The sequence below is a fragment of the Theropithecus gelada genome, chromosome 4 (assembly GCF_003255815.1).
Source record: "Theropithecus gelada isolate Dixy chromosome 4, Tgel_1.0, whole genome shotgun sequence".
NCBI classification, from domain to species: Eukaryota; Metazoa; Chordata; class Mammalia; order Primates; family Cercopithecidae; genus Theropithecus; species Theropithecus gelada.
The window spans coordinates 78,715,429-78,741,972 of record NC_037671.1 but is presented as its reverse complement, the minus strand read 5'-3'; the positions used below and the strand labels follow the sequence as shown (position 1 = coordinate 78,741,972).

Genomic DNA, 26,544 nt, shown 5'->3' with positions numbered 1-26,544 from the left:
GGGTCAGCACAAATATTTCCAATTGACAGACTTATTTCTACGGCTACAGCCCTTTTCCCAAAGGGTTGGAAAATGAGTGTGAAGATATAATTAAGTCCAATGTTACCTAGTCTTTTGCCCTTGATCCTGGATCCTAGATAAAGCCTGGGACTGTGGGAGCAAGAAAGGGCAGTGTTGGTGGCCTACAGCCTGAAGCTGTGTGATTACTTTTGCTTTCTCTGGCCTTATGATCTTACTTCAGCATGGTGCCAGGTGGATCCTCAAAGTTGCGCACATTATCTGTGTTTGAAGCCTGTCTAAATAGCCAGTCTCTTATCTTCTGCAGTCCCTCAGAATTCTGACTCAGAGGCCTGCTGAGTCAGAATTGTCTCTGAGATATCCATTGGACAAAACCAGTCCTAAAGGGGAAAACAAATGGAACATACAGAGACCATTAAAGAGAAAAACAAAAACAGAGTGCACATATATGAACAAATGGTAGCAGAGAAATAAAAACCTACAGGCAAACACTGATTGGTTTACAACTCTTAGATGATCTTTTTATAAATAAAGAATGAGAGAAAGATAGCCCGTGCTTATTTTTTAAAAACTTGAAATGAACCCAGAGGATCTTAAAATTTATTGCTTAATGGACTTACTAAAGTTTACATATTAATGCATTTATAATTAATGTTAAAATGAGGGCTTAGTATTAACTAGGAATTTTTTTTAATGTTCCACATGCAGATCAACTGGGTTTCAAACAGATACCAAAATACGTGACATTTCCTTATTAAAAATAACATTGTTTATTAGCCTATTGACATCATTCATACAACTGATGAAGACCATTTGCTACTGGGTATGTTCTGGGTACTGAGATATTGTATAATTTAGTGCAGGTATTTATCTTCATGCCATATGAGTCTAGACCATTTTCTCTATATCTTCTTATTTTATTCCTTTCCATTAATATCATGATTTATGACATATGCTACGAAGGTTAACTACTCCCGTTATTTCCCTGTTACTTGGCAATCTGGTAGTCTCCTTCTTCTGTCTGCCAGAGGCAAGGTACACCAGGAAGACAAGCTTATTTTGATGTTCAGCATTGGAAAGATGTATTTTCTGCATGAAAATTGCAACTCGCTTCTAACCAAGAAGAGTTTTTGTATTATCTGCAGAGTTGTTCATGTTGTCATTAACTGTTAGAAAATGCCATTTATTGATGGTGACTTGTTGCATTTCATTCAGATTTTGTAAAACTTAAAGAAACATCAATTATTTGAGATGTCAAATGATAAAAATGTAGCTTTGTATATAAGTGTGAATGCTTTCTAGGCTTGAATAATAAAAACTGTTCAATGGGTTGGGTACAGGAACTCACGCCTATAATCCCAGTACTTTGGGAGGCCATGCTGAGCGGATCACTGGGCCCAGGAGTTTGAGATCAGCCTGGGCAACATAGTGAGACTCTATATTTGCAAAAAATACAAAAATTATCCAGGCATGGTGGTGTGCACCTGTAGTCCCAGTTACTCAGGAGGGTGAAGTGGGAAGATCTCCTGAACCCAGGGAGGTCAAGGCTGCAGTGAGTCATGATCATGCCACTGCACTCCAGCCTGGGTGACAGAGTAAGACCCTCTCTCAAAAATCCCCCAAACTGTTAAATTACAGCAATCATAATTAATGATAGCTTTTTATTATATAGTGTAATAATAGTTGTAGAAACATAGAAAATTCAGAACAGTACAAAGCAAAAATTACCTTTAACGTCAGAGCCAAGGTCTGCAACTTCAAATATTGTAGGCTTGCTTTATTATATTTGCAACATTTATATATAATTTTTTAAAAATTGTGATCATACTGTGCATATGATTTTATAGATTCATTAGAGTCAACATCTTCCCATATTAAATATTCATCTAAAATATGACTATGAATAGTTATATAATAATTGAGCATGTGTTTGTACCATTATTTAATAATCTCCTACTAATACTTCCAAGGAATAAATAAAAAATATGAACTTTTTTATACCTCATTCTAAGAAAACATTTTACATAATTATGTGGGTTAGGAGTATAGTGGTATATTAATATTTGGGTTATGTTTAGTTTTAATTCTTAATATATTAAGTATCAAAATAACTATCTCTATATCTGTATGATTTCTTTGTTTCAGCATACTACACTAATATTTTTATGATTCGCCAGAATTTGTTCCAAGTACTATTAATTTTACTGTGGAGCTGGTGTTTAGTTTTTTTTTATAAAAATATATTTTTTCTCTTTTATGTATTATACATAGTATAATATATAGTATATTAGATTATATTTCTCTTATGTATATGTATTGTGTGTGTGTATATATATGTATACACAATACACACACACACACACACACGTATATTTCCTTAGGAGGATAGACGTGAGACTAGTTAAACAATACTTTAAATGTTTGTTTTGCTGATTTTTCTGTTTGTTGATGTTTTGTTTTTGTCTTTTCATAATGAAGAGAATCTGCCATTTAAAGGTTGTCAGGTACACTTCTGCCTTCTTTAGGATGGAGACCTCTGTCACTTTGATCCAGGTATCTTCCTTTGGGAAATTCAATGGAGTGGTGTCCCTTTGATAATATAAACACAATTAATTCTTGTTATTTCCGGTAGCTATGCTTTCTAAAGTCACCACAAACACTGATTTACCAAATACTGAACCATTGCTTCTAGGAGAAATACAGGATTAGATCCCTGAGAGTCTGGTCAAAACATTTTTGCAAAGTGATCAACACATACCGTTCTTTTATGTGTGTTTCTGTTTAAAGACAACTTATTTAATATATATTGATTCAATAACATTGAACTCATAGCCAACAGCACTATGATTCATGCCTGAAGTTTTTCCAACATTTTTTTCTCCATAAGCTACATCATAGTCTTCTTGTGCTTAGCAATGCTAGACAGAACTTCATCACTGTGCTTGAGGGGCGTTGTAAACAGCAAAATCACCAAGAAAGGGCACAAAAACAAAAAAATGTGGCACTAAATAGAATGCAAAAAGGACGCTTATTTTCAGTATAAGAACTGAAACAAGAAGGCACAGTACTGCCTTGTTTGTTCTCAGCTGAAACATGTGACTCACGTGTTTGCTGCTCTGGGCATATCCGTGAAGGACTGAGAAAGCTCCAGGAGTACTGACTTTGGGGTTACAAATAAATGTTATCAAGTAGAAAATTCACAAATCTGAAATCTGGGAACAATGAGGATTGATTGTATTAGGAAAGAAGGTTCCCACCGACATATGGAAAGGGTTCGGTAAACTCCTTTGCAGTTTTACCCTTTAAATCTGCCCTTTCTAGTACTTCTTAGGCTGCAGATCTAGTAATTAGAAAATTTGTGCATATTTGCAAATTTCTTTGGCACAAAGAATTTTCTGGGTATAAAAGGATGGAGAAGTCCTTATTCTTTCCTTATTGTGGTGGAACATTATTCAACTTTATCTTATGGATGGCTAATGATTCCAATTGAGCGTATCTTGAGGAAAATTTGAGAGGGGCTCCTGAAGAATTCACCATAGGGTTTTCTGAACTGGTAATCTGTGCTCAATAGGGAACTCCTCGTTGGATATGGAAGAAGAGTCAATTTTGAATAGAGCAGTTGAGTCTGGCCTTGTAACTGTAGGACCAGTTTAAACCTATCAACCATTGCTTAAGTTGTTACAGATGGCACAGAGCCAAGACTAAAAGTCATGTAGCCCTGGCATGTGGAATAAGAGACAGCTTTAACCTTCTAGTTGTTAACACCACCAGCATGGTAGATTAGCTATACTGGAATCATCTGGGACTAGTTAGAGATGCCATAAAAGCTTACCCCACCTCTAGAGCGGGAGAAAGATTTGAGTTTTTGGCTCCTGTCTCCTTGCCAGTCAACTTGCAATAAAGCTTTTTTTTTTTTCTTTTCCCAAAATTCAGTGCCATAGTATTGGCTTCTATGTGTCGGCCAGTGAGGCCATTGCTCGGTGACAGCCTTTCTGATCTAGCCACCCTAGTGTGGAGGCATCCATTGAGAATGATGACCATGTGAATGTAAACAAGCTATGGGCCATAGCTGTGGCACCCAAGATCATGGCATGATTTTTTTCTGGAGTATAGCATTTAAGGGATGGGATTGTTCTTCCTAAATTAGCTATTATAATCTTTGAAGACTTAAAAGCAGCAGAATTCACTGAAGTCTCCTGGTATCCTTCTTGAATCATTGGCCAAGATTTCCTGCTTCCGCCCAGAGATTTTTGGAGTACTCCTGAGGCTTAGTGCTGGTAATATCCATGGTAATTGTTGTAGGTTTCTTTTCTGTTTTGGGATGTGGGAGTTGTTTTCAGCAGAACCCATCAATTTTCTCAGATTTTTGTGTGACCTTACTTCCCCTTTCTCTGCTCGAACTTTAATTGCTTGAATGCCCGGAACACAACCTCGGGTCCACGTCTTCATGATCTCTTTCTCCCCAGTGATTTGGATCTAGGACTCTCAACTAGATCTAAATGGACTGATCTCTTCTCTGAGTTCCCATCTCCATATAAAACTGCTTACTGTGCATCTTGGCTTAAATAAGGTATTTAAAACCAGAACTATCCAAATAAAACTTTATTTCTACAATCTCCACTCACTCTTGTTTCTTTCCCATGTGTTTCTTATCCTAGTAAGAGGCATCACCATTCATCCAACTGGTCAAAACCAGAAAAACTAGTTACCCTTGTTTCCTTTATTTACTTCATGCATTGTTTCCAAATCCTCAGTAAGTTCTGTCTTCCTCTGAAATGCACCCAGAAGTATTCATTTCTCTCTATCCCCACTGCTAGTATCTTAATCCCAACCACCATGATTTCTTGCCAGGATGATCTCAATTGCCTCCTACTGGCTATTCTGCTTTCACTCCCTTTTGCCTTCTTCTACCAGGTACACAAAAATGATTTTTAAAATTTTGGGTCATATTACTCCTTTTTCACTCTCACCCTTTTTTAAAGAGACGGGTGTCTCACTCTGTCACCCTGGCTGGAGTGCAGTGCTGCAATTACAGCTCACTACAGCCTTAAACTCCTGGGCTCAAGGGATCCTTCCACTTCAGCTTTTTGAATAGTTGAGAGCACAGGCATGTGCTACCATGCACTCCTTTTTTTTCTTTTTTCTTTTTTTTTTTTTTTTGATAGAGACAGGGTCTCCCTATGTTGCCCAGGCTGGCCTTGAACTCCTGGCCTCAAGTGAACCTCCTGGCTTGGCCTCCCAAACTGCTGGAATTATAAGCATAAGCCATGGTCTCCGCTTTGGTTAAATTCTTCTAATGGATCAAATAAAGTATTTAAACATTGCTTTCTCAGCAAGGCATTTTCTCATCACCTTTTCTAATGTTGCATGCCCCCTTCAGCACTGTTTATCACACTATCACTTTATCCTCTTTATCAACTCACTTCCATCATTATGATCTTGTTTATTCTTGTTTATTTGTATATTGACTATTTCCTCCACTACAACATAAATGTAGTGTGCATGCCTTTTTTTTGTTCAGTAGAATATCACAATGTCTTAGCATAAGTCTGAGAAGGTAGTCGCTTTTAAGCAGACAATTGTTGAATTAGTGAAAGAAAATCTTTTAAGGAGTCTAATACACAGAAAAAGAGCTCGCTCTAGTTTTATGGGAAGAGCGGAAGAAGCGATTAGTTGTTGTAATGGTAGACAGAACTTCACTTGACGCTTTCTTCTGGTTCCTCCTGAGGCTTCTCAGAGAACAACTCGAAAATCTGGAGCACTGTAGGGAGGGTAGAAGCCAGCAAGACAGAGCTGCCTTGGTCAATAATCTTTAAAATAGTTTTAAAATATCACTGCGATAAATCAGTTGTATTGGTCAGGTTTCTCTAGAGGGACAGAACTAATGGAATAGAGATATATATAAAGGAGAGTTTATTAAGTGTTAACTTACATGATCACAGGGTCCCACAACAGGCTGTCTGCAGGCTGAGGAGCAAGGATAGCCAGTCCGAATTCTAAAACTGAAGAACTTGGAGTCCGATGTACAAGGGCAGGAAGCATCCACCACAGGAGAAAGATGTAGGCTGCGAGTCTAGGCCAGTCTCTCTTTTCAAATTTTTCTGCCTTCTTATACTCTAGCTGAGCTGGCAGCTGATTCGATGATGCCCACCCAGATTAAGAGTGGATCTGCCTTTCCCAGCCCACTGACTGGAATGTTAATCTCTTTTGGCAACACCCTCACAGACACACCCAGGATCAATACTTTGTATCCTTCAATCCCATCAAGTTGACACAGTATTAACCATCACATTAGTAAAAATAGTAGCCAGGGTCTGTTCACGGTTTTATATATTACTCGCAAAATGCCTTTCTCTCATTGACACAGCAGCCTCAAATAGAAACAAGCAAAAAATAAAAAAACTTCCTTTGCTGAGCCGAAACATCTTTGTTAGATAGTTTTGTGATAGGCATTCGAATGTTGCTTCGGAGGGCTATCAGCCAGGCCACTAGCAAACCAATCCTCAAGCCAACTAGAAAAGTCTCTAAAAGTGGGTAGGCAATAACATTGGGAAAACAAATTGTAAGCGTGGTACTGTCTTCTGGCATCAAGTTATTTATTTGGTCACTGAAATAGTAAACAATTTACTTTCCAACAAGTTGTCTGGTTTAGAAAATTGCATGTAAGAAATTTCTTATTCTGAACATTAAGAAAACAATAAATAATTTCAAGAAATTATTTTTCCCATTATCCAAAAATACATAACAAATATTTTCTTTAAAAATATTGATTTGTATGGCTACCTTTCCCAAAATATTCATACATCTTGACCTTGCCTTGAATAAATGCATGATATTCTCAAGGGAATATATCTCATTTGACAAAGCCCACCACACTCCTCCAACCATAATGACACAGGAATCCTGGACAGATGGCTAGACTCTCTCACAAGCCCCAAAGCTCTATTCAATTCTTGCCTTAATGAAACAATAATTGCTTTAGATTGTAAACTTCCTGATTGCTCTAGTGGAGATGATACTTAGGATGAGAAATCAGATATTTTTCAAGGCATTTGGTCTTTTTATGTAGAACGCTTATTTTAAAATTATATTTAAATATTTTGAAATAATGTTTTCACTTAAGTATTACAACTCCAAGAATAGGACAACAGGTTTTGGAAAACAGACCTGTGCCTTGTAAGCATAGGCACAATGCAAATGTTGATTTGTTCACAGCTGAAAAGAGGAAAAGAGAAGGAACCAAAGAAGGGCAAACCCTTGGTATTAATCAGGACTTTTTAGTACAAAACACAGAAACCTCATATCACACTAATATTTATTATTATAAAGGCATTTATTTGCTCATAACTGAAACACCCAGCAGCACAGCTGGCTTCAAACACAACTGGAATTGGGGGCACAAGGGATGTCACCAGGTTCAGTTTCTCTATCTCAGCTTTTCTTGCTCCATGGTGACTTGATTCCCAGTTCCACTTTGCAGAGCTTAGACAGCTTCCAGGCTCACACTGTTTTTACCACTATCTGTGTGAGTGGAAAATAGTACCTGCCTCTTCCTCGACTGTATTAGCAAAAGTGTCAGTGGATCTTACTGGCTTTCTCTGAGCCAGTCACTGCAGCCTGAGAAATATCACAGATCAGAAAGGACTGCTAAGAGCTAGGAGAGTCCAACCATATGTAAGTCAAAGTTACAGGACAGGGACTTAAGTCCAGAGAAGAAGATCCAGTTCCTGCCCCACTGATAGAGGCGTGTGAATTTGGGCAAGTTTCTTCATCTCTCTCAGCTTCATTTCTTCTTGGATAAAAATTCCTAGTTTATAATGTTTAGAGTATTAAATAAAATAAATAAAGCACCTAACAGAATAGTAGACTCTCGATACATTTTAAAGATGATTTAATTTTTATTCTATTTCTTTCCTGGCCTTTGAGTCCAGTCACTGCATAAGCATCAGTGACCACTGTTGCCACTAGGTGGCAATCATGTGATGGAAGGTAATGGCCTTGCTTTCTGGCCAGTGAAAAATTAAGAATTGGCTGAAACCTGACAATTGGCAGTGAGAGGAAAGCGTGGAGGACTGAGAGTCCAATTCCTGCTGCACTGAAACCACGCTGTGTGACCTTGATCAAGGTCTGAATTGATCTATAACCTGGATTTCCTCAAGTAAAACTTGGAGGCCAATTCAGGCTTCATTTGTCTTTAAAATCTTTTGAATCTGTAAAAAGGGAATCATAGAGTAATAACTGTGACTGTAATCTCAAAAGCCAAAAACTGTTCAACAGTCTTGATTGTTAATATATACAGTTTAAAAATATGATTGTATGAAGCATAATCCATTCATTTATTGCTAAGTTTTAGCTACCCCAGGGATCCAGAAAGAGTTCATGCAATTTTGTAAGGTGACTAATGGGCCCGCAGAGATGCTGTCAAGTTATACACAGCTCAGAAAATCATCCTCTGAGGCATGCAAGTCAGAAAACTCACTATTAAAAAAAGTCACACTGAGCAGCTTCAAAAGTATTTTTCCGCCATGTAATTATGTTTTAATGTCAGGTTCTTAAAATCACTTGGAAAAGAAGCAGCAGCTTAAAAAATTTCAGGTCTGAAATGTGTTAGAAGTATCTGGAGCAGCAGGAGGATGAATCAGGAAGTGACATTTAATTGGGTTTAAGAACAAAAATGATGACTCTCCACTTTTGCATGAATCAAGCCTTTATAACAAAGTTGAAATAAGATGATGTGATAAAAATTAGCATTTATCTAATATAATAGATTGGGGGCATATTGTATTTTCTTAATATGAAATTCTTTAGTATAAGGAAGTTATGTGCTGGTTCCATCTTGATTAGTATAAAAATCCTTGTAAAAGGAGAACCAGTTGAAATTCCAGGGGTGTCCACATATTTCTTCATTCCATGGAGATGTGGAACAGCCTAGTCTAAATACTTGACCTTTATTTCTCAGCATGCTCTTTTTTCAGGATAAAGCCTCCTGAATTCTTAAACCTTGAAGGTAGGGGCGAGGATTTGTTGGTGGGGTGTAGATCAAATGAGCTCAGGTTTTCTTCATCCTTTATAAATCTCAACTTTGCTTTACACAGTGCCTTATCAGAGGGGAGAGATCATTAAAGTATATATGTGGGATTTTTTTTATTTTTTATTTTTTTGCTGCTGTAGAGGTATCTGGAAGAATGAGGATTGTTTTGCTTTTACCTCTCTATTTTCCCTTCTCCATTTAAAGGAGGTAGCCAGAACCTTTGCCCTCTGGGTGGTTTGTTATGAGGTCAGAGCAAAAAGCCCAGGTTCCTTTAAGGCTTAAGATGCAGCATGCTGGGCTCTGCCCCCAGTTTCTGATTCAGCAAGTCTGGGATGGAGTTCAAGAATTGGCTTTTTTTGTTTTTTTGTTTTGTTTTGTTTTTTGTTTTTTTGCTTTAAGTTCTGGGATACATGTGCAGAACGTGCAGGTTTGTTACATAGGTATACACACATGCCATGTATGAGTGGTTTGGTGCACCCATCAACCGTCATCTACATTAGGTATTTCTCCTTCTAACTGTAACTATCCTTTTAATACCAACGCTGCAGGCCGGAACCCACGTGCTGAGAACTACTGCATTAAGGTAACTGCTCCTCTTGGCCACCTGGAAACCTACCTCCCTTGCCTGAAACCTGAGCTCACTGAGAGGGCTGGCACAAGCGGGAATGGGTCAATGAGTTTGTCCAGGGAACATGGAAGCTTTTGAAATGCGAGGAAGGGACATTCCCCAAGCCCCTTTCTTGGCACTGCCCCCAGTCAGGCTGCACTCAGGTGAGAAGAGGGCTTGAAGGGAAGCAGCTTGGTGCATAACTGGGAGAGCCAACTGCCTCAGTTGGAGCCTGGGGGTGAAGATTCATAGCACCCTGGACCCACTGAGAGACTTGCTCATTTTCTGGGCACCAAATAATCCTTCCAATTTTTATGTAAACCCAGGAAGGAGGAGAGGAAACAAATAATGAAGACTGAATTTCTTGCAATTCAGTGACATAGGGGATGGCAGTCATACTGAATTTGATTTGAAGAAAATAGATATTTCCTGCTTATCCAACTTTTAGTAAATGCCACACCAGCTACATGAATTTCTGGATTAAAACATACAAACTACATATATTAATATCTGTTGCCTTAATCCAAGTTCTACCCTTGCCATGACTCTGTTCACTTTGCAGGGAGGGGCAGAGCTTATAAACTGAGCTGTGCAAATCTCACCCTGCTCAACCATGTCTTGCTGAGCAGGCACATGGGGGCTGAAACCTAAGCAGGCTGTGAGAAAAGGGTGACGTCCGCTAATTTTCTAATGTGCCCACATAACTCCTGCATAATCTGACACCATATGAATATATTACACTTAAGGCATTTTCTCATTGACTTTTATGTGGTTTCTACTTTTCAGTGCTATAACAAATATCCTAATACATTTCTCCTGCCCTTCTGGATTTTTTTGAATGAGATACCTGAAATTTTGACTTGATTTTTTTTTTTGTCTTACAGAAATTCTGTCAATGGGACATGCATGTGAGTTTAGAAGCAATTCTTTCTTTAATATGCAAAGGCTTCTGGGACTGCTCAGGCCATCAACCAAATGTGTTCATTAGCCCATACAAGATGCTTTCCTCAATTTCTAGATGAGATATACTGTTATGAGAAAATGGAAGAAAAATTACAGGAGAACAAGTGGGGAATTGCTAAGATATGTATATTTGTAGTGAGGGGAGGAGTTGGGGGCTTGGGGGCAGGGGTGAAATGCCTAGCGACTTAAATGACATAAGGCACTGATTTCCTGCGTGTTGAGTAAAGGGGTGTTAGAAGATAGAAAATTGCCAAGGATTAGTTTGTAACTCAAAATTATAGCTCAGTTCAATCCCATTTCCCACTAAGAAAGAGAGGGAAACATCTTTTTTCTCCCTCTTCCTTCCCGTCTCCCACAGGGGCAGCTGTCTCCTCCCTGTTCCAGGACCCAGGGCTCAGGCTGACTTGTGTTAAGCTTCCATCTGGATTAAACAGATTTCGGGAAGATCACGTGGAAACTTAAATGCCATTGCAACATTGTTTCTATAGGAAATGGGTTTCTCTTTGCAAACAATTATTTGCTTTCGGTACACAACCACTTATCATAAGGAGGGAGCCTGTCTGTGCTTATAAAGCTTAAATTTGAAGGACTCCAGTTATCTCAAAATTAAAGCACAATTAAAATAGCCTAGTTTGAGAAGAAACCATGTTCTTTAATTTCTAAGAGATGTTCCAATATGTATTTACTGCAATTTCTATGTTGGGTGGTTTGTTGTCCTTTTAAAAGTGAGTCTGGGACACTATAATATGGCCTGTCTTCTTTTTACCTGTTAAACAAGGCGAGCTAGGGCAGCTTCTCAAAAGGCTCAAGAGGCACAGTAAGTGATCTCAGGCCACCCTGGATGGCAGGAAGCCACAGGAGGGGGCTTGCACCACCAGCTGCAGGGAATTGTTAAATTCCTGACCTAGTTTTTGAAAATACTCAAGGAGAAAGCAGGGACACAAATACTAGCTCTAGCCTTGTTCAATGAGACCACGTTCCTGTTTTCATTTCGCTTTAGCCGCATTTGTTCGAGCAGCAGGTGAAGCGCCTTTCAAAAGACTGTCATCTCCAAGGGAAGTCATCTGTTTTACATTAATTGTCCATTAGTCTCCAAGCCTCCATCCATTAAAGTCCTCAGCCACTCATTATGTATATTGTGCAGGAGTCCTGCTGTCAGCTTTTCAATGCAGAGCTGTTTTTCTGCATCTGACTTAATTGCTCTAAGTGCCTGCTCCTTTGAGAGAGCCTAGAGCATACCAATTAATGCTAACTTTTTTTCCTTGCTAGGTTGAACAGACAAGCCATGGTGAGGCCAGTTCAGCTGCTATTTACTCTAATTTATTAGAGACCTTTCTGCCTTAAGCTCACACAGTGGGTAGTTTACATCAGTACTGCCCCGTTTGCCTGATGAATCCTGGATATGTTTTGAATGGACTTAATTTTCTATAGTGAAAATGCTCCATAAATTTACAATCTATCCATGTTATTTTGATGAGGGGTTTAAATTCCATTTGCTCCTGATTAGTTTAAACATGTAATTTTTAAATGCATGTGGCATTCTAAACAACAGCTTGGATGAAATTTACTTTGTTGATGGAAAAATTAAGCTTTCATCCTTTAGAATGACAGCTCGAGGGGTGGCCTTACAATAATTTAATTACTGTAGCTTCCTTGTTATAGGCGACTCACCTACCTTTAGCTCCATTACCGTTTTCTTTAATAAACACAAATAAATGGAGGAAAAACAAAAAATAAGATAACCAATCTTAGAGTAGCTTTTATAAATTTTTGATAGGCATAGAGGCAAATACAAATATGTGAGACTCAGAGAAACATATTAACCCCTTCAATTCTAAAAAACTAGAAAAATCACAATCTTGTTTTTCTCCTTTTTAAAATTGTACCGTAGTTCCACTTATTAATACTAAGTTCTATATTTTATTAATATTCAAAATATCCAATCAATATAAATTCCTGTCAAGATATGGTAATATATCTATAAATTCAGATTCTGAGTAATGACTTGATAATAATTGAATTTATTACAAGTTTTTAAATCTTTACTACGGTATAATTCCATCCTATAACTAAGTTTGTTAGCAAATGGCCCTGTTAATATATAGTTAAGTACCTGTATATTGATTTGCTTAATTACATCTAAACAATACCAAAAAATAAAAACCACACAGATGCATCCAGACTGATTTAAATTGCAGGATATCATGAAAATTAAAGACAGACTTCTGTGTCTTATTTCCTGAGGATTGTTGGGAAAATATGCACTTTTGGCATAAGCAAACTACTTAGAACAAAAATAGCAACCATTCTGGGAAACATTTACATTAGGTGAAATCTGTCTCTGAGGCTCTCTGCCTTCCACCCAAGAGCTCCCTGCCCTGGCAGCCTCCCCTCTCCTCTCTATTCTCTCCCCTTCCTCAGCTGGACGCCAGTCCTGTATCTCATATCACATGGCCCTGGCCAGTAACAAGGCATTATTAGCAAAGACAGCTATTTAGAGGTAGTGTTTTGAACTCTCTGAGGATTATCATTTTCCTCATCTTCACTATCTTCATCCTCATCTTCAATCAACATTTTTGAGAGCAGACTGTGTACAGAGCACAAAGAGCCACTGAAGTTGTTCCCCTCTCCCCAAAATAGTAACTTTTGTCTTCTAGATGAGTGAGCTCCTCTAATAAATTCTACAAGTATTGTTTCTGCATCATGGGCATAGAGAGTGGCCTCCTCCATCTTTACAGAAGGAAATTATCACCCCCAAGTTAGACTAGTTTATTCCTAGAAATTTCCTTCAATACCCCCTCATCTGTAGGATATTCATTTAAAAATCCTATCAGCTTTTTTTTTCAACAGTTTTCAGGAAGAGAGATTGGGAAAATACTAAAATATCAGTCTAACAAATTAAAAGACATTATTAGGGCCTTTAAAACCTCATACACATCCCTTTGGCCTCCAGGATAATGCTCCTTAATCCTAATTAGCTTTTACAACAGGATTAGTGTTTGCCAATGACGATTATAAGTGCCAAATTCACCAAGCCAATAAGTAGCAGAATTGTAGGATCCTGGTATGACTTCATTTTGATTCTGACTCACCTTTTACATCATGTTTGTCGTTGCTTTATTTGTCCAAGGTAGCAATGCTTCCATATTTCTGTGTTCTGATTTTGACTGTAGTGTTTTGATTGAGAGTCTGGAATGTTGTTCACACAAGGGGAATCTTGCCCCAAAGAATATTACTTCTAAGGTCTTCACTCAGGAGTTTGGTCATGTACTTGTGCTAATGCCTTTGTATTAAAACCCTTCTGATTATGGTTGAATCTGTTCCCCACCTCTGACAGATACACGATAGGGTGACCCCTAATGAGTCATGCTCTTAATCCCCTTGCCATGAATGTGGGTGGAAACCATAACTTGCTTTTAACCATAAGATAGGACAAAAGTAAGGAAATACCGCTCCTGTAATTATGTTTACGGCAAAGTCGGAGGGACTTTTTTCAGGTATAATTAAGATCCCGAATCAAGTGACTTTTAGTCAAACAAAAGAGCATTTACCCTCAGTGGGCCTGGCCAAATCAGTGAGCCTTTTAAAGAGGGTCCAGGCCTTCCCTGGAGTTTGAGACCTGAAGCAGTAGAGACTCTTATTTCTGTTGCTGGCTTTGAAGCAGCAAGCTGCCATTAATTCTAGAGTCATAAAGACACGAATTCTGCCAACAACCTGCAGGAGCTTAGAAGCAGATCCTAGCATTTCCATTGCATCCTCCAGATGAGAATGCAATCCACCTTGAGTTCAGCCTTGTGAGACCCTGAGTCGAGAACCCAGTTATGACATGCCCAGATTCCTGACCCCCAAAAAAGGTGAGATAACAAATGGGTATGGTTTTTAGGCCATCAAATGTGTGATCATTTATTATGCAGCAATAGGAAACTAATGCACCACTCTTGCAATAAAGATACTTTGTTTTATTATCCAGTATCCCATATGTCATTTCTAGATAAGTAGATCATTATCCATGAACTCCACACAAGGGCTTCTTATACTTTGTTGTTAGAAAACTTACCCAAGTCACATCTCAGGCTCTAGAGATGACTTACCATCTAACCCTTTGGTTTCCTATCAACTTTGCTGTTAGATAACCTAGAAGATTTCGTGCCCAGCATGAAGAATAGTTCCTTTCAAGTACCTGTGTGTCTGGAATTTATTCCTTCCAGTGGGTTCTTGGTCTTGCTGACTTCAGGAATGAAGCCGTGGACCCTCGCGGTGAGTGTTACAGTTCTTAAAGATGGTGTGTCCAGAGTTTACTCCTTCAGATGTTCAGATGTGTCCAGAGTTTCTTCCTTCCAGTGGGTTCCTGGCCTCACTGACTTCAGGAGTGAAGCCGCAGACCTTTGCAGTGAGTGTTTCAATACAGTGAGTGTTAAAATACAGCTCTCAAAGGTAGTGCAGACCCAGTGAGCAGCAGCAAGATTTATTGGGAAGAGCAAAAGAACAAAGCCTCCACAGCTTGGAAGGGGAGGGGAGTGGGTTGCCCCTGTTCGGTCAGGTGGCCAGCTTTTATTCCCTTATTTGGCCCCACCCACATCCTACTGATTGGTCCATTTTACAGAGCACTGATTGGTGCATTTTTCAGGGTGCTGACTGGTCCATTTTACAGAGTGCTGATTGGTGCGTTGACAATCCTTTAGCTAGAAACAGAGTGCTGATTGGTGCGTTTTTACAGAGTGCTGATTGGTGCATTTACAATCCTTTAGCTAGACACAAAGCGCTGATTGATGCGTTTTTGCAGAGTGCTGATTGGTGCATTTACAATCCTTTAGCTAGACACAGAGTGTGGATTGGTGCGTTTACAATCCTCTAGCTAGACAGAAAAGTTCTCTAAGTCCCCACTGGACCCAGGAAGTCCAGCTGGCTTTACCTCTCACTTGGACACATCTGTCGTTTTGCTACATTTACATCAGTGGTTCTTTAACATTTTGGTCTCAGGGTTTCTTTACATCACAAATAATTGAGGACCCAAAGAAACTGTGTTTATTTGAGTAATGCTTATCATCTACTATATTAGAAATTAAAATGGGGCAATTTTAAATCACAAGAATGCACAGGCATACATTCCGTTAGCAGTCAATAACATCATCACTCAGCATGGGAAAACCCACGGGTTGCCTGTGAAAGAGTGAAAGAATAACACGAGATAACATCACAGTACTATTACAAATTGACCTTGCAGATCTGAAAGGGTCTTGGAAACCCCTAGAAATCACACTTTGAGACCACATCTTGAAAACCATTACTTTATGTTTTTAGTATTTTTTTGCTTTATGTTGCATTAAATTGTATTATGCCAACTCACATAAGTTTATGAAATATACGAGGTAAACTTTTCTAAAAAAATGAAAAAGGCAAAATACTAGCTATATAATTGTGCTGTTTATTCCCCACCTGCCCCACAGATATGTGCTCACCCTTCTCTGCTCAGCTGTGTGCCTGGGAGGCTGACCTCTACAGACTACATCACCAGGCTTTCGCCCTCTGGCTTCCACATGGATTTGGCCAATGGGCAGCACCAGTGGGAAAGGGGAGGACAGGAGGAGAGACAGGCTGAGGTCACGTATCTATCGCCTTCTTCCCTACCCCATGACAGTTCTGACAGGCAGCCCTTCCATTTCTCCAGCTCTCAGCTGAGCTCCAGTAACAAGCTTCCTTCTCTTTCCCCTTTAGGGTTGGGGTGGCAATAGCTTTTAGCTGCTGTGATTCCCTGGGTGTCTCACTATATCTTGTTGGCTTCCCTAATCCTGCCTACTTTAATCATTTTTTTAAATTTCAAACTCTCTTGATGCTTCCATTTGTATCCCGAGGAATCCTGGCTAATGGAACAAGCTTGGACACATTCCTTCATTTCACAGGTCCTCAGTTTATTTAGCTGTAAAATGAAGGGCCTGAGCAGCCTTTCCCAAAGTGGATTCTGCACATCAGTCTCACCATATTCCATTTTGTATTCTGTGGTCAAATATGTTTGAGAAACACTGAATATAATGTCCCCTTTTGGAGAACCACAGTTTGTGGCACCGTATCAACAACTCTGAGAGGTCCTCAAGTAGATATGCCTGTTTTACCCTGTTTAGGTCAACATTTCCCTAATATAGTTAACAATGGAACCACTGTTTTTTGCTTGTTTGCTTTTGCAGGAAACCCTAATAACATCGAGAAAACACCAGATCAAGTCATCTCCAGGTGGGCCATGTATGGCATTGTCTTATTCTATGGAAAGCTATTCATTACATATTTTTGAATATTTTCTGGTGGCCCCTCAATACTGAAATCTAAAATTTTCCACCCATGTGACTCAGCTTGCTCTAGGCACAATAATGGAATTCTATTTCTGTGACCTCGGTACAATGTTGAGCTTCTCTTCTGACCATGACTTTGTCGTGGTAAAGAAGTATCCCTCTAATTAAAATCCGGATTGAAAATAGAATTCCAGGAATAGCTGAATACACAATACACATTTACATAGAGCACAATTGCATCCAAGCCCCGTGGAGTGTGGTGGTGCAAAGTAAGGTGTGAATCCCACTGAAACTTTCTGAAAGTGTGTGGTTGTCATGAACAACACTGACAAATCTGAGGCCCTCCTTGCTTCCTGTTACAATAATTAACTACCTTTTCTTCTTTTTCTTTTGGAGACAGATTGCAGTGCAATGTCACGATCTCAGCTCACTGTAGCTTTGAACTCCCAGGCTCAAGAGATCCTCTCTCCTCAGCCTCCCAAGTAGCTGGGACTGCAGGCACATACTACATGCCCAGAAAATTTTTTTCTCATGAGGGCTGATGAGTAGAGCCTGGGTCTCTCACTATATTGCCTGGGCTGGTCTTGAACTCCTGGGCTCAAACAATCCTCCTGCCTTGGCCTCCTAAAATGCTGGGATTATAGGCATGAACCACTGTGCCCAGCCAGTAACTACTATTTTGATCAGATCATTTCTAGAGAAACCAATATGTATCCCCTCCTGATTTTCTGTTGTCAAAGCCCCAGGATCACGCACTCATCCCTTTCCAATGTGGCACAAAGCAGGGGGCTTACCCCACTTCCAGGGCTGAATCCTGGCTGAACTAAGCCCATTTGTATGGCCCCATTATCTTTCCAATAATAGGTTTGGGGTGGGCTTGTGACTCACTTCTAGCCCGTGGGACATGCAAGAGCGGTGGATTGCTGGGAGTTTAGAGGGAGAGTTTTGTTTGTTTCTGAAAATACAAACACTAGAAACCATGCTCCCTTTTTGGCACCCAATGTTATTTTGTTTCTAGATGTGTTACTTAGGAATGTGGCAGCCTCCACAGGGAGGACAGTATCAAAATAGAACTGATGCTGAGGACAGCAGAGGAGAGGACGAGACAAACCTCAGTGGATGGCATCATGGGGCCTCTGATTGTTCCTGTATCCATTCCATGTGGTTTAAGCCAGTTGAGGCAGCATTTTCGGTCTTGAAGCCCAACTCCTTCTAAATGATAGGTGTACCTTTTAATGGAACTATTTGCAGCCTCAAATTCTTCCCAGTTACACCCTGTGAGTGTCCAGGAAGCAGCAGAAAATTCAATACTACATTTCTTCATTCACAGGCCTCCCTCTTCCTGTGCCCCTGGCATACAGTGACAGTGCTGCCCTGCAGGATGGCATATCAGAGAGCTCAGGATGGATGCAGTCAGGGACGACAGCCCATGTCCAAGAAGGCTGCCTGCTGAACGTTTGCCCAGCAGAAGATTTTAGAAAGAAAGGAAACATCTTAGTGATTTTCTTGCCTCCAGAAGAGTCCCTGATCCAATCTTTCCTTGGTACAAACTTTTAGTTATTGTGTTTACATATACATTTTATATATGCATGGTCATTATTTTATCTGTTTTATTTGGGGACTTTATCTTGATGTGAGTCCTCATACCTAACACATTGCAATATAAATTATGTAATTATGTGGTTTTTTTTTTTTTTTTTTTTTTTTGAGATGGAGTCTCATTCTGTCACCCATGCAGGAGTGCAGTGGTGTGATCTCGGCTCACTGCAACCTCCACCTCCTGGGTTCAAGTGATTCTCCTGCTTCAGCCTCCCAAGTAACTGGGACTATGGGCACCTGCCACCATGCCTGGCTAATTTTTGTTTTTTGTTTTGTTTTGTTTTGTTTTAGTAGAGACAGGGCTTCACCATGTTGGCCAGGCTGCTCTCAAACTCCTGACATCAGGTGATCCACCCACCTCAGCCTCACAAAGTCCTGGATTACAGGCATGAGCCACTATACCTGGCCTGTGCTTTCAGTAAGTACTTTCTCACTGACTAATACCCCTAGCTTTTGTATTATAAGAAAAAAGAGGCATGAAAGAGAATGAATCCCTGGCCCCAGTATCAGTCAGGATTTAATCAGAAAACAGAAATGGTGCTAGGTTTTTGATGAGTTGGAGAGAGTTGAAAGAGGAATTGAGGCTTGCACAACCATTAGAAGGGCTGGGTAAGGAAAGATCAGAAGGTTGCTTTAAGGGCAACCGAAGTGCAGAGCTCTCAAGAGAAACTGGGGCTTCTGTTGTGATCAAGCTGCCCATAGCAGGTGCTTCTCAGGAGGACTCTGAGAAGCTGAGGCTCTGAGTAACCGCCTGTAGCTGGCACTATAGAAAAATAGCTTCTCCTTTTCTGCCTCAGACGTTTCACGGGGGTGCCTCTCTCTGGACTAATGTAACCTGGAGGCATATAGGAAAAGAACTGGTAATGAGGTTTCTGGTTTTCCTCCAAGACAGAGAAGAATGGAGGGCTGGGGGGGCATAAGTCACAATGAAGTTGAGCTATCAACAGACCACCCAGAAACCCAACCTCCCATATATTAATGAAAAATTAAAAAAACAAAGAGCAATTGATAAACAAGTGTATTTAAGTTATACCAATGGCAAGATTGCTCTGTCAAAAAGCATTTGATAATCAGTTAATTGGTGAGTGTCTGCTATGCAGAATTAGAGGCAGTTTTTGTTTTGTTTTCTTTTGTTTTAGATTATTTCTTGCTCAAAACTCACTCAGGTTCCTGGGCTGTAATACGTGAGCCAGGTAGAGCAGCTTTGATCTCACTGGCGGTTTGTTTAGAAGCCTGAGATCTGGAGTAGCTTTCTAAAATCTTCAGTTCTAAAAACCAATACAGTTTAATAAAAATCTCTACATTTGTTTGCAATAGTCTCAAGTACATAGTAAAATGACAGAAAGGATTTCAGCCAAGAAATTAGCCATTTTCTTCCTCTTGATTTAAGACAGAGAATTAGCTTTGGAGGGAAGTGGCAATATTTCTAAATTTACACACAAATTCACACCGACAGTATGCTCCTAATAGTCGCCAGATTTAGAGCTAACCTGGTTTTCTGAGATTGATCTGGGATGGAGGGAGAAACAACAGCTAACTGACCAGAAGCTAAATGCCACAAGGCAAAACCTTTTTGTTAGAAGCTGAAGATTATCACATTTCCAGGGGAGGCTGGATGCTTTGGTTAAGAGAGACCCAGTTATGAACCCAGGCTTCTAAAGACCTCCAGCGAGAACCCGGCAAGTCTCCTCAGGGCAGAGGTTCTGGGAGTTTCTAGGTTCTTGCAATTCCTGCAGCAAACACATCAACACACACAAAAAAGCACTGGGAATTCAGAGTCCCAGAGAAGCACATTTGGGTACATCCCTCAAGGTTAAGATTTGCTGGAAACTGTGATAAGATATTTGGATGTGGAGAAGACCGGGGAAGTGTTAAGTAAAGGAATATGAAGTTGGGAGCCAATTATTCATTCTTTTCCCTATCCCTCTCACCCATTAGCGTCAATAATTGAAAAAGGACCATCCATGTGTGTATGGGGAAGGCAGTAGACTTAGAGGCTGCTAATGGCAATTTTGTAAATGAGGGCAAAAATGGGGCTCTGCAGGCAAAAAGCTTGACTGGGTAGAGCCACTTCAAAGCTGAGGCTTCAACCATCACAGCCTGCCATCTGCAGCATGTGACTCACTGCATCTTCAAGCAAGACTCTGCTCAAATAAGTACCTTCCACTTTGGTTCTATGTTGCTCCCACCAGTGTAACTACTCTGCTGCCTTTCTTAGGGGTGGGGACAAGCTACCTCCTTGAGTTTGAGGCTTGAGCCTACCTTTGTACCTGTGGTCCTTAAGAGGTGCTGTCCTTCTCATCTAGCTCATACAAAGTGACTCAGGCATCCTACAGCATCCCTGTACAGGTATCCGGCCCAGTCCACACAGCTAATTGCACCCATTGTCCTCAAAGTCCATCTGTTTACTTTAGCATGTTGGTGCTCATGCTCAATGTGCAAGGTAATACAGATTGATATGTATTCTTTGGGATTTTTAGTTAAGTGGTTTCTGCTTGTGACATTCTTTACTTTCTTTCTTTCTTTCTTTTTTTTTTTTTTTTTTTTTTGAGATGGAGTCTCTGTCGCCAGGCTGGAGTGCAGTGGCATGATCTCAGCTAGGCTCACTGCAACCTCTGCCTCCCGGGTTCAAGCAATTCTCCTGCCTCAGTCTCCCAAGTAGCTGGGATTACAGGCACATGCCACCATGCCCAGCTAGTATTTTGTATTTATTTTTTTAGTAGAGACAGGGTTTCACCATGTTGATCAGGCTGGTCTCGAACTCCTGACTTTGTGATCCACCCGCCTCAGCCTCGCAAAGTGCTGGGATTACAGGCGTGAGCTACCACGCCTGACCTGCTTGTGACATCATTTTCTGTCTTTTAAATAGAAATAGAAGTATACAAAAGCATATACCTCAGTGTTTCAGGGAAAAAAGTGTGTTAGGTAAATAGACTACCTGTAAGAAAGACTTAGTATAATGACTAGCATGACTGCTTGGTATATTCAGAATTTTGATGTGTGATAAATCATGTGTGTCATTCTTTGAAATATAAACCTTAGAGCTTCTTATGTTAAAAGAAGCCATCCTAACCAAATAATACTGTAGGCTTTCAGTGTACCTATAAACATGTTCATCTGGTGGAAATTAAGAGATATGCCAAAAAACAGATTTGCATTTGAGCAAAAGAATAGCAATACATTAACTGCTATATTATAGAGTTTGTAAACATTGCTATAGTGATTATCAATGCTTCATGTTGCCATTATTGGCTTCACTATTAAAGATATTGCTGTGAAAATGAAAATTCATAAATATGAATGTTTGTGTTATATTTTATTTTCTATTTTCACATCTAGCAATTGGTACATGTTGTGTGCCCTGCAGAGCTATTAAGTCCTGGGGTTATTGATTAAGGCCCCAAATGAGTGACAAATCTTAGAGCATAAAGGTTGTTTCGACCAGGTGCAGTAGCTCACGCCTGTAATCCCAGCACTTTGGGAGGCTGAGGCGGGCGGATCACCTAAGGTCTGGAGTTCAAGACCAGCCTGACCAACATGGAGAAACCCCATCTCTACTAAAAATACAAATTAGCCAGGCGTGGTGGTGCATGTCTCTAATCCCAGCTACTCAGGAGGCTGAGGCGGGAGAATTGCTTGAACTGGGGAGGCAGAGGTTTCAGCGAGCCAAGATCGCACCATTGCACACCTGCCTGGGCAAAAGAATGAAATTCCATCTCAAATAAAAACAAAAAGCTGATTGTTTCGTGAACATGGGACACTCTTGTAACTCTATCCCACTCATTCAAATACAGGCCATCACCCATGAAAATAAAAAGAAAATAAAAGGTGAATAGCACAGTGCAAAGACAATTGGGCTATGTGTAAAGCAACTCTGCACACCTATAAGCATCATTTCTGTGTGCTTAGGATAATGCAAAAGGCATTGATCAAAGTGAAATGATCATAAGAAAATGTAGGCTACGTGTCTGCTCAGCTCCCTCGGTCACCACTCAGGAATCAGCCTTTCCTTCTGGAATCCTGACTGCCATTTACAGAGTGCTCTTGCCGCTATATTCCAGGTGCCATGCTGAGTGCTTTGCCTGAGGTGCTTAGGGGACCCTTGCATCACCTGGGTAGTGGTTAAAGAGAACTCAGGTGGTCTTGGCTTCAATACTGGCCCTACCAAGTGCTCCTGTGTGATATTATGCACTATCTGCTCTTCAGTTTTCCTCACTTGTAAAAAGGGAATGATAATACCTCAGGAATTAATACATGTAAAAGGGTTAGTGCAATGCTTAACTCATGGTAAACATTCACCATGTTAAATATCATCACCACTTTTATCTATGAACCATCCCTGCCTGCAAGAACTTATAATTCACTTGAAGAAAGAAACCCCATGAATCAGTCTGGAAACAGTTAAGACTTACTACAGACCACAAAAACTGGAAGACTTAAGGGAAAAAAAAAGAAGAGAGAAATGAGAGCTTGAGCTGTTTAGAATCATCTTCATGGAAAGAGTGGGATTTGACTTGAGCTTTGGAGAATGAAAAGAAGATGAAGAGACAAAAAAGAGGAGGAAGGGTGTTCTGATAGGGTGAAAAAGAGACCAAGGCCTAGTGATAGCAATGACTGTGTTGAAGGCAGGGGAAAGAGGCAAAATCAGTCAATGAGGGGTAAGTAAGGATGAATAATACCCAAGGATGTGAAGAAACACAAACAAGGGTACAATACCTAGCCACCCACCAGCCGCCTCCTGAGAGTTTCCAAAAGGATGCTATGGTTCTTAAAGTGTGGTCCCAGACCAGCAGTATTGACATCATCTGGGAATTTGTTGGAAATGAATATTCTCAGGCTCTTCCCCAGATCCACTAAATCAGAAACTCTGGGGGGTGGGGCCTTGTGGGTGGTTCTGATACACAACAAAATCTGTGGACCACTGGTGTAGTGAGTTACAAGAAGACCCATGTTCCCACTTTATCCTTCCTGCCCAGGCAGATGCTTCCTCCCATTGGCAGCCCCAGTGCAGGCTGCTTGGGGTCCACTCCTCAGGCACGTTTCCTTTGGCCTGAAAGAAAATTTCCAAAGGGTGAGCAGTGAAGATGGAGAATAGGTCCCTCCTCACATCTTGGGTGACTTTCAAATATCCCATCCTGGTGTCTCCCACTGACGTCTTGGAGGAAGTTAGACCCTTTGGCATCATGTAGAGTGGATCTTGAATAATGGAGAGTTGGATGAAGAATTGGGCTGATGGCTGGTGCATAGCACTTAGTAAGCACTTCCTTTTATTTCACGGGTCTATTTAGGAAACTTTATTATGGAAAATATTGAAGTGATTCAGATTTTTCCAGAATAGAAAGAAGCTGTAATATAGTCCTCAACTCAATCTAATCCATTTAAGAAATTGTTACTCCTGTGATGGTTTTCTGAGATAATTCATTTCCATCAGCCTCATAAAGATCCATGCATTATCACTGGTTGATATGGCTTTTTAGTCTTTCTTAAGTGCTGGGCTTGTGCAGGTGGCCATTTGGAGGATAGAGTGTGCTATTTGCTGTTAAGAGCAAACAAATGGTCCCTTGATACAAAAAGGAGCATTTGTGAGAGGTAGAGAAGGTCACATGACTTCCCTCAGGAAGGAGCTCTGATGTCTCCTCTAAGTGCTTTTGCACACTTAATCTAAAAGTGTATAACAGGTGATGAAACCAGTAAATTACATTTGCTGGCCTCCTTAATTTACCTTATCTAATTATTTGATTGATGCTTAAAACTCAGAGACAAGCCTAAATTATTCAAGAGTCTACTGCTTCTGAAATAATTCCAGAGTGTGTTAAATTGCATTTTTTTTTTTGTTCTGACACATAAAATAAGTCTCATCTTAGACATAGTTGCCTTTCAGAGGAGTGTAAAGACAGGGTTGGAGTGGGGGAGCAAGAGGACAGAAAATTGGGCAGTGGTATTTAGGATCTTAAATTCTCATTTTCATTTATTGTGTAGGGGAAGAACATTAGTTTTTTAGGTGTACCTGCAAAACATTCATCCAAAAGTCTAGAGGGAGTCACAGGCATCCCTGCGTTCCTTTGGCGAGCAGTTTCCATTTCTGCAGCATCAGAAATCTATACACATTGACAAACAAGAAATTAAAGCAGTGATGTGAAACAGACCTCTAAAACACCTCTCTTTCAATTTAAAATTCATTGCCTAATAGATGAGGTAGAATGGGAAGTTGCCATTTGCTGGTTAATAAAAATTCCTGGTTAATGTCATGTAAACTGAAGCTCATTAGCCAGGATATATTTTTCTTTTCAGAGCTAAGATGACAAGGAAGAGGAGAAAAAGAAGACAAAGCCTTCTGAATGGAGTGTTGTTCACTTACGTTTGTCAGATCCAATCAAGCGCCCAGTCTTGTCATGTTGCTCTTGGCACTGACAGTCTTATATAATAATGAGGATAATTTTTGTTTTATTCACTTGACACAATCCTGGTCCAGAACCTCATCAACCACTCAAAGATTACTGCAACAATCAACTAATCCATCATCCAGCCATTGGTCTCGCCTTGTTCCCATTTCACGCAGCCTTACTTCCCTGGTTAGTTTTCCTAGTAATTTCAGGGCCTGCCTATGTCCCTGAATATGTATGGTTTATGCATGAATATGTATGTAACATTTATATATACGGCATACAAACTCTCCATAATGACTTTTGATGACCCTCACAAGAAAGCCTCTTTCTATATCACCAAACCTCAACTACATTGCTGCCCCTTGACTTAGCTGTGTACAGTTTATGAGAATTAAATGGTGCTCATCTCTTAGTGTGCCTCCTCTGCCCCACTTCACAGCCTATGAATGAGCCAAACCAGAAGACTGGAGGTCCAAACAGAACTTCTTTCCAGTCCATGTATGCATGAGGTGCCCTCACTGTCGTCTTTCTTAGCGGATGCCAATGTCAGGCTGAAAAGTACCTACTTCTCTTTTGCAACTTTGTTCAGGCATGTTTCCTTTTAGCCTCCTAAATTCATGTCTGGGCGACCTGTAACAAAACACACATTACAAGAGAATCCTGTAACAGAAGACACAGTAACAAGAGAAGTGCATACAAATATATTCGGTTAATCTAAGTGTTACATGGTGCAGGAGTATTCATAAGGAAATGACCTGAAAAAAAAAAAAACAGTTAAATCCTAGTGTTTTTGATAGTAGGTTTGATGAAGAGTGAAGAGTTGTGGAGAAATACGATAGGGCAAAGAGTATGAGGCGAGTGTAGTAAGCTAGAGGAAACTTAGCAAGGCCTGTGTGTTCAGATTCTTCACTGTGTCCCTTTGTCTTTTGAGATAAGAATGCTGCTTCCCTCTGGGTATAGGGAGGGCACCTCTTGCATGGGAGTCTTGTGACCTGCTTCAGAGGAAAAGGCAGGGGAAGGTCAGAGAGACCTTCCTGCCTCTGCTGTTTTCTCAACTTCCTTTAGCTTAAAATACTCAATATGCCAAGGTGCCATATTTTCTAGTAGTGTGTCCTGAACCCTATCAGACATCATTTCTTTTAGGTGTCTTTCCAAGCCCCTAGGCTCAGGAGCTTCTTTGGGTTTTGTCCCCATGGGCCGACAGCTCTGAAGGCTCCCACCACACATTTTTTTTGCAACTAATTTGTTTGTGTGTTTACAATCCCCTCTAATATGTAAGTTCACTGACAACTGCAGCCATGTCTTATGTTTGGTTCCATTTCCAAGGCCTGGCCAGTTTCTAGAATGTGATAGATTCTTACAAATATCTGGCAAACTGAAATGGATAGAGGGTCCTGCCAGATCAGATGGAAAACATTTAGGATAAGAGATACCTTTCAGGCCCTGGCAACAGAGGCTGTCACCACTACATTAAAAATGGTCTTGGTCAAGCAGTAAAATGGCTGTGGGAAAGGGGATTTGAGGGAAATGACTGTGGGAAAGGGGATTTGAGGGAGTCCAGAAGATGACATCTAGATTAAATTATCCTGGAATCTTAGAGCTTCAGGTCTGAGTTTCAAAGGATAAAACAGGTTTCTGCTCAAAGTCACCTCCTCT

General features: G+C 40.2%; 1 protein-coding gene across 1 annotated transcript; it reads left to right on the top strand.

Moving 5' to 3' along the window:
• Positions 1-9,845: 9,845 nt before the first annotated feature.
• Positions 9,846-18,572, top strand: LOC112623855. Its single transcript, XM_025384548.1, has 5 exons — positions 9,846-9,972; positions 10,541-10,564; positions 14,749-14,876; positions 16,067-16,219; positions 18,234-18,572. The coding sequence occupies exons 2-5, from the start codon at positions 10,552-10,554 to the stop codon at positions 18,354-18,356; spliced, it is 417 nt and encodes a 138-aa protein (XP_025240333.1). The 5' UTR covers positions 9,846-9,972; positions 10,541-10,551; the 3' UTR covers positions 18,357-18,572.
• The last annotated feature ends 7,972 nt before the right edge of the window (positions 18,573-26,544 follow it).

Bases quoted from the DNA above. Each gene is read 5' to 3' on its own strand.
- LOC112623855 (XM_025384548.1), top strand. The intron at 14,877-16,066 runs GTGAGTGTTACA...CCTGCCCCACAG, and splicing joins TGAAGCCGTGGACCCTCGCG to ATATGTGCTCACCCTTCTCT. The intron at 16,220-18,233 runs GTCACGTATCTA...CTTCATTCACAG, and splicing joins AGGAGGAGAGACAGGCTGAG to GCCTCCCTCTTCCTGTGCCC.